Here is a 15,057-nt window from a genome sequence, read left to right as displayed (position 1 = left end):
CTCCCTGACCTTGGTGTCCTAGCTCTGTCTGTTTTTGACCTGTCCAACAGAACACAGGCAAACCGCCACATCCACGATAACTGTTTTGCTTTGAAGGACATCTAATGACACCTTAAATATTCTATGCTAATCTTCCTGGCTTCTCCTCTCAGATAGCTCCAAATTGTGTAGCAGCTTTGGTATAGCTCTGTCGGTCTTTACATGGTGGTTCCCTGTTCTGGTTACTGTATAACAAACCACCACAAATAGTGGCATAAAAGAGTAAAACAACAATCGTCTGATGATACTCACGATTTTCTGGGCCAGAATTGGGAAGGGACATAGTGGGAACAGCTTGTCTGCTTCACGATGTCTGAGGCTTCGGCTGGGGAGATTCAAAGGCTGGGGGTAGCGAGGTGATGGTGAGAGGCTGCGTCATCATATGTCTGGCTCCTGGGCTGGGAGGTCTCAACGTCTAGGACTGCTGACTGGACCCCTACACATGCCCTTGCTGTGGGGCTTGGTTTCCTCACACAGCGTGGCCTCAGGACATCATCCACGGTGGGTCAGGTTTCAAACATGAGTGTTCCATCAAACAAGGTAAACACCTCAATGCCTTTTCTGGCCCGACCTCAGATTGTATGGGTTACAGGCAAGTGACAAGACGGAAGGAGAATCAAGCCCTCAGACACGCTTCTGGATAGAAGCATCAAGGTCTCCCTGTGGAATAGGAGATATGGTTGTGGGCATCTTTGGAAAAAACAATCTGCACAGTCTGCCCTCCAGCTATAGTTCACGTCATTTCCACATACAAAATCATTCGCTGCTCCCCAAACCCCTACCGTCTCATCTCATAGGGCATCAGCTTCACGTTCAGGATCTTGTCATCTTATTCAGGGCCCAGGGCAAATGAGGCTTCTCGGGTGCAGCTCCTTAAGGCTTCTCCCCTCCATCCCCACCCTGAAGATCTATGAAATAAAGAAACAGAGAAAGGGCCTTTTTGTTTTTTTTTTCCGATTTGTATTGTGTGTTTTATTCCCACAAGGCAGCAGGGGGTGGGGTTGCCAAGCCGTGAGCCGGGCTGAGGAAACTTCCTCTGGCAGGGGTGCACGCCGGGTTCTCGGGTCTGCCCCACTAGGGGCTGGTTTTCAGGCAGACCATCATGGACACCGGGTGGAAGGCTCTGAGGGGCACAGGTGGCAGGCTCGGGTCGGGGGAGCACACTTGTGGAGCTGGAGGTAGCACGGCAGGTCCTTCTCTATCACCAGGGTCTCTTCCATGGGGCCGTATTGCTTCACCACACAGCCGTTCTTGTCAATGAGGAACTTGGTGAAGTTCCATTTGATGGCATTTCCCAGCATGCCCCTCCCCTTGGGCTGGACTTTCATCCACTTCCACAGTGGGTGGGCATCATCCCCATTCACACAGATCCCCAGCATATGACAATGGGGCAGATGTGGGACAATTGCTGTATTCCCCAGTTGCTTTTATTTCAGATGGTATCATAGCTTTAAGAGGATGCCTTTTTTGTTAAGACTATTGACTCTTTCTTTAAATTTTTTTAATATTTATTTTATTGAAGTATAGTTGATTTACAGTATTGTGTTAGTTGCTACTGCAGCAGAGTGATTCAGTTATACATATATTTACATTCTTTTTCGTATTCTTTTCCATTATGGTTTATCGCAGGATATTGAATATAGTTCCCTGTGATATCCAGTGGGACCTTGTTTATCCATCCTATATATAATAGTTTGCATCTGCTAATCCCCAACTCCCAGTCCATCCCTCCCCTCCACCCCTTGGCAACCCTAAGTCTGTTCTAAGAGGATAACTTTTAATAGGTCCCTGCATCTGGTTCCCTCTGGGAGTGGTGAGGTGCATTCCTAGATGCCAATCAGCCGTCTGAAATCTTGCTTCCTGTCTCTGAAAGATATCTTTGGTTCCAAGTTCCCAGTCTGATCTAATCTAATCCCCTCTTTAAGTATATTTAGATAGACGTGCATCTCCTTTTCTTTTCTGCATTTGTCTAGCCTGAAGAAAACTCCCTCTTCCTGTGGTGCAATGTCCTTGTTTTTGAGAGCAAACTACTCTCTCTCTCACTTTCTTTGCACAGTAAGACTGAAGCACACAGTAAGAAAACAGTCTTCAAAACTCATGCTCTCAAAGGCCTATTAAAACATCTATAACAACAACCATTCTTCTGTAGGCAGGAAGCTGCTTTCATTTGCCAAGGTCAAAATCCTGCCTGGCTCACACTTACTGGAGACCTGAAACTTAACAGCGCCTGCCCTGGCCTCACCAGAAGCCTCAATCTCCATGTGTTAGTTTGGCCTCTAGATTCTCACCTTTATCCTTCTCAAGGCTCCTGCCGACTCACCAGTATGTTAGGGCTTTAGGTACTAATTAAGAATACCCCTTTCTTACTCTCCTAGGTTTGGAAGCAATTGATAGCTAAGAGACAGATGATAGCTGAACATAAGACCAACTTTATTATAGATATGACATATTACAGGATATGGCTTAGATGTGTAGCAGCAAAGAGGTTTTTTTGTTTGTTTTTTTTGGTTTCTTTTGCGGTACGCGCGCCTCTCACTGTTGTGGCCTCTGCTGTTGCGGAGCACAGGCTCCGGACGCGCAGGCTCAGCGGCCATGGCTCACGGGCCCAGCCGCTCCGTGGCATGTGGGATCTTCCTGGACCGGGGCACGAACCCGCGTCCCCTGCATCGGCAGGCGGACTCTCAACCACTGCGCCACCAGGGAAGCCCAAGTTACTTCAAATCTTTGGGCTTTAGGTTCCTCACCTATAAAGTAGTACAGGCATGCCTCATTTTTTTTGTGTGTGTGTGCTTTGGTTAATTGTGCTTGGTAGACAGATATTGTGTGTTTTACAAATCGATGGTTTGTGGCAACCCTGCATCGAGTAAGTCTATTGGGGCCATTTTTCCAATAGCATTTTCTCACTTCGTGTCTCTGTGTCACATTTTGAAAGTTCTCACAATATTTCCAATTTTTTCATTATTATTATATTTGTTTTGGTGATCTGTGATCACTGATCTTTATGTTACTGCTATGACTCACTGAAGGCTCAGGTGATGGTTAGCATTTTTAGCAAGAAAGTATTTTTAATCAAGTTATGTACATTGCATTTTTAGACATAATGCTATTATTGTACACTTAATAGACCACAGTATAGTGTAAACATAGCTTTTAAATACACTGGGAAACCATAAATTCTGTGTGACTCACTTTCTTGTGATATTCGCTTCATTGGCCGTCATTGGGGTCATCTGGAACCAAACCCACAGTATCTCTGAAGTCTTCCTGTACTTATTTTATGGGGCTGTTGTGAGGATGAAATGAGATAATGACTATAAAGTACTCAGCACAAGGGCTAGGCAGAGAGTCAGAGCTCAATAACCAAAAGCTCCCACTCCTAAGCAGATATCTGGAGAAAACCATAATTCAAAAAGATACATGCACCCCAATGTTCATTACCGCACTATTTACAATAGCCAAGACATGGAAGCAACCTAAATGTCCATCAACAGAGGAATGGATAAAGAAGATGTGGTACATATATACCATGGAATATTACTCAGCCATAAAGAAGAACAAAATAATGCCATTTGCAGCAACATGGATGGACCTAGAGATTGGCATACTGAGTGAAGTAAGTCAGACAGAGAAAGACAAATATCATATGATATTGCTTCTATGTGGAATTTTAAAAAATGGTACAAATGAACTTTACAAAACAGAAATAGAGTTACAGATGTAGAAAACAAACTTATAGTTATCAGGGGGTTGGGGGGGAGGGATAAACTGGGAGATTGGAATTGACATATACACACTACTATATATAAAATAGATAACTAATAAGGACCTACTGTATAGCAGAGGGAACTCTATTTAATACTCTTTAATGGCCTATATGGGAAAAGAATCTAAAGAAAAAGAGTGGATATATGTATATGTATAACTGATTCACTGGCTATATGCCTGAAACTAACACAACATTGTAAATCAACTATACTCCAATAAAAATTAAAAAAAAAAAGCTACCGAAACCTCATAATTCATAGTAACTATAAGACGAAGTCTAAATTTTTGGCAATTAATTTAGATTATATATGTATAACCTATATATATATAGATGTGTATGTATACATACACACACACAAACTATATATATTTACACACAACTATATATATATGTACACACAGCAACATGTATGTATATACATATACACACAACTATATATATCAGAACATTTTCCTTAAGTGCTTTTGGTTGACACCCTTAGTCTTCAGACTTCCTTGAAGTCAGGAACTAGGCCCTGGGCAGGGCACTACGCTTCCTCAGTCGCTGGCTTTCTAGTTCCACTGACTGCCCTCCCGGGGCAATGACATAATTCTTCTTATATGCCTTTAGTTAGGAGAATGACTGGGCAACAGACACAAGTGATATATTTCTGCCGTTCTCAGGTTTTTCTTGCAGTTGTGAATGACAGAGAAATGCAATCAGCGGGCACTGTGTTAACGCTGTCAAGTGATCTCCGAAAGGCCTTTCTCTCTTATTTTGACTGCTTGGCTTTCTGTCATAGGTTACACGTCTCAGGGGTTTCATAGTCTGCAGTACTTGGGCATAGCTTCTTCTTGTATTAGAGTGTGTCATCTGTGGCTCAATAGCAATTTTGTTACACATGCTGTATTACTAATATTAATACTAATATTAATACTATCATGTGGCCCTTTGGACCACTTCGTTCTTCCCTTCTCTTGCCCACTCTCTTCTTCATCCCACACCTTCTTTTTCTTCCTGTCTGCTGCTTCTTTTTTTTTTTAAATAAGCAGTTAACATTTATTGAGTGCTTACTGTTATAATCTGTTACAATAGCACTGTTCTAATCACTTTACACCTATTAACCCCTTCAATCCTCACAACCTTATGAGAGGGCACTATGATTACCCTCATTTTACAGTAGTGACAACAGGCCCAGACAATTAAGGAACCTTGTGCAAGACCATTCAGCCTCAAAACTTTCATCAGCCTATATATCTTTACTGCTTTTTAGTTTTTGATCATTTTAATACTAATTTTTGAAGAAGACTTTAGTTATTGATTTATTTTTGAAATAACGGTGGTGTTTTTTTTTTTTATTTTTTAACTTTATTTTTGGCTGCGCCATGGGGCATGCGGAATCTTAGATCCCTGACCAGTGATCGAACCCGTGTCCCCTGCATTGGTAGCACGGAGTCTTAACCACTGGACCTCCAGGGAAGTCCCTAGAGAAGACTTTAAATGATCAATTTCCTCAAGTTCTCAGTGTAGGGGTATTTTCCTGGAGGTGGGAAGGGAATGCCTCACAGGGTCCCAGAATTTCGAGGCTCATCTTGTATAAGGTGGAACCCTCCGATCCAAGAAGTTTTTGCATCTTGTTAAGGACCCTTGGGGACCATTAAAAGACAAGATCATGCTTTACAAGGCTAAGGCAATGAATGGGACTAGAATTAGAATGTTCCCTGAATGGATTCTGTGGCTGTTTTGGAGTGAGACATTTTTATTCATCTCCAAGCCAAAAGCAGATGTGTTTTTTTAGGAATGGTTAAAGTTCAGGGGTTGGGAATGGGGGAGGGAGAAGAGAGATCATCAGACTTCACCCTCAGATCTTTTTCGGAATGAGACAAGAGTATAAAACCAAAACAAACCAATAAAGAAACCTGCAAGGTTCCTCCACCCCGCTCCCTGAACTGACCAAGAGCAAACACCCATCTTCAAGGACCACGATCCTTGGTTTTTCCCCGAGTCCTGGAGACAGTCCTTTTCTGGGTGACGTTTACTTGGAACACAGCCTGTTGTCAACAGAAAGGCTCTATTTGGAATAAGCCTTCACGTAGGTCAGTCACTGAACTCTATCAGGTCATGCTGGGAGGGACCCATGGGGGTGAGGAGAATATTCTCTCCAATGGAGAACGGAGACAAGTACACAGAGGAGGCCAGCCTTGTTTTTTTTGGTGGCCAAGGGACCTGCACCTATGACAGAGAAACTGCATTTCTGAGAGCTGGGAGGGAGTGCCAGGCTCACAGAAGTGTGATCTGAGCTCTCCCCCAGGGCTGCCTGCAGTTCACCTCTGGAAGGTGACCTTGTGAGCCAAGTTCCTAAAGGCGGACAGGGGTGATGCTGGGCCATGAGGGGGTGACAGAAGCGATAGTGTGCCCTTTATGAAGGCTGTGAGCAAGAAGAGAGGATAAAATAGCTACACCATGTGTGGTGTTGGAGTGGGAGTGCCAAGTGAGCAATCAGCTCCAACTTCGCAAAATGCAAGGCAGGAAGTACCCAGAAGGGCAGGGTGGGACGGGTCGGTGCTCCCAGCTTATTAGGGAATCTGTAATGAATCGGTGTCTGGGCACGTACGCGAAGGTGTTCACGTCCACCACTGCGAACACACCCCGCAGCAGTCAAGGTCCTTATCACTAAAAGCCAACAGTCACGGCACAGATGATTGGAGGGACTGGAGAAAAGGGGTCGTCGGGTGAATACCACTTGTGTTTAGGGGGTGTCTGTGACGGGTGCCATCCAGGCACGCCCCCTCTTTTCGGCAGCTTTCCTCTCTGCCCACTTCCGTCCTTAGAAGGACAGACACTGGCCCGTGGCCACGTATCAAGGGAGGCCGAGCCGCGAGGGAGGGGCAGGGGTCGGGGAGGCGGCGAAAGGTCCCTTAGATACGGCCGCCCGGCCCTTCCTTTAGACTCTGGTCGTGCGGGGACCGGGGCCGATCTGCCTCCGCCTCCGCCTTATAAGAAGCCCGGGTGCCGGCGGGCAGGGCGGCCCGGGAGGCGGGGACCAGGCCACGGCGGAGTCCAGGGCGCCGCGCCCCCACCTGTGGCGGCGGGACGATCGGCCGGGCGGGGATGGGCCGCTACTCGGGCAAAACGTGCAGGCTGCTCTTCATGCTCGTGCTCACCATCGCCTTCTTCGTGGCCGAGCTGGTGTCGGGCTACCTGGGCAACTCCATCGCGCTGCTGTCCGACTCCTTCAACATGCTGTCGGACCTGATCTCTCTGTGCGTGGGGCTGAGCGCCGGCTACATCGCCCGGCGCCCCCGCGGGAGCCTGAGCGCCACCTACGGCTACGCCCGCGCCGAGGTGGTGGGCGCGCTCGGCAACGCCGTCTTCCTTACCGCGCTCTGCTTCACCATCTTCGTGGAGGCCGTGCTGCGCCTGGCCCGGCCCGAGCGCATCGATGACCCCGAGCTGGTGCTCATCGTGGGCGCCCTGGGGCTGGCCGTCAACGTGGTAGGGCTGCTCATCTTCCGGGACTGCGCCGCCTGGTTCGCCTGCTGCGGCCGCCGCCGCCGCCAACAGAAGCGGCAACAGCAACCGGCGGCCGGGGGCGGCCCTCGCGGCGTCTTCCCGGGTCCCCAAGGCGCTGAGGGCCGCTGGCACGCCGCCGCCCTGCCAGCCCCCGGCCGCGACTCGGCCGTGACCCTCCGTGTGGCCTCAGTGGACAGGAAGGACGAGAAGGGGGCGACCGTGTTCTCCAACGTAGCAGGTGCCTTTCGGTTGCATCTTCTGGACAGCGTTGCCCTTCCCTCCCCCGCGCGCCCGGTCCCTTCTTCCTCGCCCCACGCCCTCTTTTTACCTGTCTGCTTTAAAAACAAAAAAACACAAAAACACAAAAACCACAACTATTTCCTCTGCCGGCCGGCTTTAAGTCTGTGCCGCTAACTGAACGTATTCCCCCGATTTCTTTTCTTTTTCCTCCTGGGTCCTCGGGCCCCCTTTGCTTCTTTTTCCCCTTCCCCTATTTTCTTTGTATAGGAGTATTGATTCTCTCGGAAATCAGTTATTATTATTGGGCAGCAGATAGCACTCCCCGCCTCTCCCTCCTCCATTGGATACTATCTGCACTTTGTTTTTCTCCTTCCCCCTTTGCCCATCCGTCCATCCCCCTGGGAGTTATGGGTTTGGGGTTGGGGGTGGATTCCCACTGCCTCTTTTTTTGTTTGTTTGTTTGTTTGAACTTGAATGAAAGTGTGAAGGAAGTCCAAAGGTGAATCACAAGGCTGATTTAAAGGCCAAAATGTGCCACTCTGGGCTGTGTGTTTGGAGAGGTGGGGGGGCTGATGAGGTAGTGGGCTTTGAAAATAATGAAACGTTTTTCTGAGTCCATTGGTTCTTTTTGTTTGTAGAACTTATACACAACACAAGGTTTCTTCTTTGAATGCAGGTGATTCCCTGACTACGCAGAATGAACCAGAAGAGACTATGAAAAAGGAGAAGAAGTCCGAAGCCCTGAATATCAGAGGTAGGATTGACCTGGGGTCAAGCTGAAATCCTTTTCAGTGTTACGCATGGACTGGGCTGGACTCTTCCTTTCTGTTTGCCTTTTCATAGGTGTGTTAGAAAGTAGGCAGGTTACATGCAGAGACTATTACCTAGATCTCTTGCCTAATCACGGCATCGATTCTGGGGGAGTCAGAGTTGCTAATGATTTATCCTTGCTCCACTTAGGCCCATGCTCACGCTGCCTGCTCCAGAGTCTCACAGATCCCTGGCATGCTACTGCTTGATTTTGCCCGCCCGTGGATATTGCTAACATAAAATGCAGCCTGTTTGAATTGGATATCATTTTGATAAAGGTTGGAAGAGAGTAGGTGGGACCTATCCAAGGTTACGCCCCAAGTGACCTTGCTGACTGACCCTCATTGCCTCACTTATTTTGGTCAGAAAACTGCTCCTGAGATGGTCTGTTGGTTCAGTTGAGTTTCCACCTCAAGGTCTAAAGAAGGGGTTCTGGGGAGACAGAGGAAGGCACATCACTTGCATCCCTCCTACCATGCGCTCAAGGTCACAAACCCAGGGCAAAGTTGAGCCCTGGGAGTTCAAAAGTGGGTTTCTTACCAGACACCAACATGGTACAGTACATCTCCCCTTTCCAACTTCTTGGGCACAGATTTTGCTTCAGAGCGATTCAAGAAAGCCCAATTCCCAATCTGATGGAGAATCTCAACAAAAGTTATGCAGCCCTTTACCTTTAGATGGTTTGAGGAAGCCTGAAGTGGGGCTTAGAGGTAAATAATACAAAGAAAAAAAATAATGCAGGATATGCCTTCATTTCTGAGAGTCTCACATCTGTTTTACAAAGTGATACCCAGAATGAATCTGGAGGGAAAATCAGAAAAGAACGACAGCAGCACATGAGCTCCTAAAAATTTCTAAATGAATTAGTTAAAAAAATTTAACTGCAACAGGGGAATTCCTAAAAAACATGGTGGTGAATCTTTTTGGAAAGAGGATCTGTGATGAAAACTCATAATCCTTTAGTTTATCCTTTTTTTTAGGTTCAGTTTAAATATAAATATATAGAATATATATGTTATTAATATATATTACATATATAATATATATTAATAACATATATATTCTATATATATATTTAATGGGTTTTTAAGATGGAGTTCACCATCATAGCACTTCACCTTTTCAAAGCACATTCTGTTTTTTTATTCTTTCTTTAATTGAGATGGTATTGGCATATAACACTAATTTCAGGTGTACAACATAATGATTCGATCTTTGTATGTATTGTGAAATGATCACCACAGTATAACTATAAATACATGAATAACAGTGTCTGGTTAACACCCATCATTATGCACAGTAACAATTTTTTTTTCTCATAATGAGAACTTTTAAGATCTACTCTCTTGGCAACTTTCAAATATATGGTACAGGATTATTTTTTTTCTTATTTTATTTATTATTATTTTTAATACACATTTATTGGAGTATAATTGCTTCACAACACTGTGTTAGTTTCTGCTTTATAACAAAGTGAATCAGCTATACATACACATATATCCCCATATCTCCTCCCTTTTGCGTCTCCCTCCCACCCTCCCTATCCCACCCCTCTAGGTGGTCACAAAGCACCGAGCTGATCTCCCTGTGCTATGCGGCTGCTTCCCACCAGCTATCTGTTTTCCATTTGGTAGTGTATATATGTCCATGCCACTCTCTCACTTCGTCCCAGCTTCCCCCTCCACACCCGGTGTCCTCAAGTCAATGCTCTATGTCTATGTCTTTATTCCTGCCCTGCCACTAGGTTCATCATTATAGTCACCCTGATGTCCATGGCATCTCCATGACTTATTTATCTTATAACTGGAAGTTTGTACCTTTTGACTCCATTCACCCATTTTGCCCACCCCTCCACCACCTCTGTCAACCACCAATCTGTTCTCTGTATCTGTGAGCCTTTTTTTTTAAAGATGCCTCATACAAATGAGTTTGTTGATTTTGCTGCTCAAGGAGACGTTTGTCCAGGTGCAAGTACTGCAGCAAAGGGTCCCAGGTCCCAGCCTGTCTCACCACCATTTAAGACATACATATAGTGGGGTGAGGAGGGCTTAGGCAGGCAGATCTGGTTTGAGTTCTGTCTCTGCCTTCCACTAGCTATGTGACCTTGGGCAAGTAACGTTCCCTCTTGGACCTTCAGTTTCCTTATCTACATAAGGGAGATAATAGCAGTGCTGACATCTCTGTGTTGTTGTGAGACATCATGGCTGATGGGAACAGCACAGAGGATTCACTTAATGAATTGCCTTCCCATCAGTTCTGTGCACTTACTTCTCAGTGGGTTTTCAGACGTTGTTTCACGTCCTCTATTTTTTTAAAATTTCTACATTTTATTTTTATTATAAATTATATATGCATAGTAAGTGACTCAAATTTCAGCTAGACATAGAAATAACAAATAAAACATCTTTTGACTAGCATGATAATAAGACATTATCCCTGAAAGTCTTTGAGATGGCAACATGCAACACAAATGTATTCAAGATAGTTGAGTCACTAACAAGTTTCAGAGCTCCAGATTAGGTCATATTAATTTCCAGGCGTTCTACTGACTCTGTTATTCTATGATCCTGCCAGTTAATAGCAAAAAGCAAATCACGGCAGTATTTCCACAGTTTATCCTGCCACACACACACACACACACACACACACACACACACACACACACACCGGCTATGTTTTCGTTAGATGTTTATACACATTTTTTTCTAGTATCACGTCCTCTTCAGAACTGGCCTCTTCGAGAAGTGAGGCAGATGCTATTCTTATTCCCATTTCACCAGTGAGAATCTTGCTGCTCAGAGAGGTTGACTTTCACAAGACTCACAGAGACTGTCAGGTCTGTGACTCTAAATGTAGCGCACCCGTCTCCCATGTTGCCTGACAAGCACATCCTTTTCTGCAGCCTCCTTTGAGTTCTCTGCTTGGAACACCTTTTCTCTGAGTTTCTCTGCCTGGGACTATTGCCTTTTGAAGCCTGTCTCCTCTTCAGAGTCTTGCCCATGTTTCGAGAAGCCTTTCTTGAGATTTCTCGTCACAGGGAATAATCCTCCCTCTGGAAGTTACTGATGCACTTATCCAGAGCCCTGCCAGTGGACTGAGGTCCCCAGAAGATCATGACCATCTTTGCACGGAAGGCCAGAAAACACACCGCAATATCTCAGGAATTTAGCGAAATGAAGCTGTAAGCAGTTTTTCAGACTGAAGGTCACGATAGTTTGGGTTGTAAAATCAATTTAGTAAAGCATGATCAGCATTTTGAAAACTAACTAGAATTGAATGAAATAGAATAGAAAATAGTAATAAGTCCCATGTAAGGATAGGTTTTGTTTTTTCGAGAAACATTTGTTTCAGTGTGTGTTTGTGCCTGGGCTAGGATGCAAAATAAGATTCTTACTGTGGATTATGTGAAAAATAAGTTTGAACACTCTTTTATATAATTCTTAGGGTCCGGTAGTGAGATTTCTCAGAAGGAGAACTTGAAACTGGAATGTAGGACTTCGATGGGGCAGGATGCCCAGTGGTTCTCTAGTCATACTATGCAGATTTATATCCCCACACGAACACTTTGTAGCTGTGTGCTCTTAGATAAGTTACTAAGCTACTCTGTGCCTCAGTTTGCTCATTTGTAGAGTGGAGAGAGTAACCACTTTAGAGAGTCCTTAAGAGGACTTAATGTGTAAATACATGCAACATACAACAATGTCTGGTGCATAGATGTTAGCTAGCATTACAGTTATTATAATTAAGTAAAAGGCAGAAGGCACTCTATGTCGTGGGAGTTACGACTGACCAACCAGAAAACTGTTTTTTATCGAGTGCCTAGATTGTATGCCTCCAGTGCTAAAATACAAACAAAGGAAATGCAGGGTACGACCCTCACCTTCATGTTACTTATAGTCTAATGGAGGAAACGAGGCTGACATCATGCAAAAGAGAATAACAGATGGTCTCAGGCCGTGAAAATGATGTCGAGTGCATATAGGAAATGTTTGGTCTTCATATTTTTATGGTAGTATTTTGTACTGTCCTGGAGAAGGTTAGAGCTTTGATCTTCAGTTCCTCCTGGAGAAACAAGCTGTAGAGACCAACTCTTGGGAACATGTTGAGTTTCTCTTTTTGGCTGAGGACAGGGACTGGGGAGTAAGAAGCCCCCATAGGGGTGGGGTGGGAAGAAAGGGGGCACAGAATTTAAAAATGGGACTACTTAATGTATTTATTGAATCGGGACCCTATTACCATAAGTAAACACTCAGCCAGAAGGAGATGTGGGGATTCTTTTTATTCTTGTATTTTTTTGGTGCCGGGGGGAGGTTGCCACAAACTACATTTAGTGTGTTTACAAAATGCCATTCGACCTATGATGCTACTCAGAATCTTAGAAGTGCTGCCAGGAGGAAGTAGCCTCTCCTAAGTGAAACTATTCAGTTGCAGCCATGAGTGAGTTGTTAGTATTTTGGATGATTATTAATTCTACTGAGTGAATCTGGGATACATGGAGGGTTAATCCGTATACTTTCTTCTATAGCAGCGCCTTGAAAACTTTTATGTGCATTTCAGTCACCTGGGGGTCTTATTAAAATGCAGAATCGGGGCTTCCCTGGTGGTGCAGTGGTCGAGAGTCCGCCTGCCGATGCAGGGGACGCGGGTTCGTGCCCCAGTCCGGGAAGATCCCACATGCCGCGGAGCGGCTGGGCCCGTGAGCCATGGCCGCTGAGCCTGCGCGTCTGGAGCCTGTGCTCCACAAGGGGAGAGGCCACAACAGTGAGAGGCCCGCGTACGGCAAAAAAAAAAAAAAAAAAAAAAAGCAGAATCGATTCAATAGATCGGAGGTGGAGCCTGAGATTCTGCCTTTCTCAGAAGCTTCTAGGTGATGTTGGTGCTTCTGGTCTGCAAACCATACTTTGGAAAGAAAGATTCTGATGTTGCTTTCTGTAAAGAAAAAACCTTTGTGTTTATACTTTATAATCCTAACAAATCTCCACTCCATTCACTAACTCCCAGTTCAGTCTGTGTCCAACAAACACCTGGACACTTAGATCTTCTTTAGAATTACATGCTTTCTGTATCATGACCGAAAACTTCCGAAGTGGTTCCCTTAAGTAAAGGCATCCACAATTTTTGTTATTATCTGTAGAATTTAAATGTTATTTTATTGTTACAAAGAGCTCTTTATTTAGTGGGAATGTTGCTGGACACTGTGGAGGACCTCTTAAACCAAAGGCAGTTTAAGTGACCACAGGCTAAGTGAGACGTAGGTAAATGCATTTAGGGAAGGGGAAAATGGATCAAGGTAGAGGGAAGACAAAGAATAAATAAATATAAATATTATATTTATCTGTAACAAACCATAATGGAAAAGAATATGACAAAGAATATGTATACCTGAATCACTTTGCTGTACACCAGAAACTAACACAACGCTGTAAATCAACTATACTTCAATTAGGAAAAAAAAGTTTGGGAATTCCCTGGCGGTCCAGTGGATAAGACTCTGTGGTTTTACTGCTGTGGGCCTGGGTTCGATCCCTGGTTGGGGAACTAAGATCCCACAAACCACGTGGCATGGCACCCACCCCCCCCCCCGCAAAAAAAAAGAAATGTTTGAAACAATTTAAATCACAGACACCTGTCTGAAAGAAAAAGAAACCATTTGCATAGCGTCTGTTTCTGGCTTGGTGCCCTCTGATGGGTGGTAGGTGGCAGCAATGTGGCACCTTGAACTGGCACAGTCCCTCTTCCCGCAGGTGTCTGCAGCTCAGAATCTTCCTAGGCTGTTCCAAGTTCTCTGGGTCCTGGGATGGTGGCCTGAGGTTTTGTTTTCTGTGCAGCAGTGGCCGTTGTTTTTTGCTTTCAAATTCAGCCTGCTATTCTAACTGAACAGAGAACAAATAGCAACAGGTACTCATAGACTTGGGAAGCCAAGTCAGCGAGTGTGACGTGGGCTTTATTGATCTTTCTTTCTTCCCCACAGGGGTACTTTTACATGTGATGGGAGATGCCCTGGGGTCGGTGGTTGTGGTGATTACGGCCATCATATTCTACGTGCTTCCCCTGAAGCATGAGGACCCATGTAACTGGCAGTGCTACATTGACCCCAGCCTGACTGTCATCATGGTCATCATTATTTTGTCATCTGCCTTCCCACTCATCAAGGAGACTGCTGCCATTCTGCTGCAGATGGTCCCCAAAGGCGTCAACATGGAAGAGCTGAGTAAGTCATGCAATTCTTATCTTGAACCACTGCCCAGTGACTGTTCTTCAGGCCAAAGGGCCAGCATTATTTCAGAGCAGGGTTTGATTTCTGTATCCTGAAATACTTTAAATCACAACGCAATAGAGACATCCTCACATGTTTTGTAGATGACTGCTGCTACTAAGATGACTCACAGCTCCGAGAACCAAAGGTCCTTTTTAGCCCATCATTCTCTGACTCTACTGCAGATTTTTAAGAATGTGTTGCTTGGGCAATACCTATTCCTGGGCTATTTATTTACCTTCATGTCAGAGATTTATTCTAACTCAGATAAGGCCACTCTGTCCAGGACTTGATTTTTATTCCCCCTATTCTGAAAACATGAGTCATTCCTTCCTATTCTAGATCCTGCTTTTTAGTTAACTGATTCTTGTGGGCACACAAGTCACCGTGAGTCCTATAACACAGTAAAATGGACCATATTTAAATTCACTCATTCAGTAGTGGAATCTGTTTT

General features: G+C 44.9%; 1 protein-coding gene across 2 annotated transcripts in view; it reads left to right on the top strand.

Moving 5' to 3' along the window:
• The window catches only part of SLC30A10 (solute carrier family 30 member 10), a 48,642-nt gene that overhangs the window by 21,269 nt on the left and 12,316 nt on the right, over positions 1–15,057 (top strand). The window contains exons 1-3 of one of the 2 annotated variants that reach the window (XM_019920335.3): positions 6,896–7,535; positions 8,214–8,291; positions 14,319–14,558. In XM_019920335.3, the coding sequence (XP_019775894.1) occupies positions 6,896–7,535; positions 8,214–8,291; positions 14,319–14,558 (958 nt within the window). Of the gene's footprint in view, positions 1–6,895; positions 7,536–8,213; positions 8,292–14,318; positions 14,559–15,057 lie in introns of those variants that run through there. The other variant, XM_033850803.2, reaches the window with a different exon arrangement.

Source organism: Tursiops truncatus, chromosome 1, assembly GCF_011762595.2.
Source record: "Tursiops truncatus isolate mTurTru1 chromosome 1, mTurTru1.mat.Y, whole genome shotgun sequence".
NCBI lineage: Eukaryota > Metazoa > Chordata > Mammalia > Artiodactyla > Delphinidae > Tursiops > Tursiops truncatus.
Note: the sequence above shows the minus strand (reverse complement) of the source record. Positions and strands in the feature narration are given on the sequence as shown.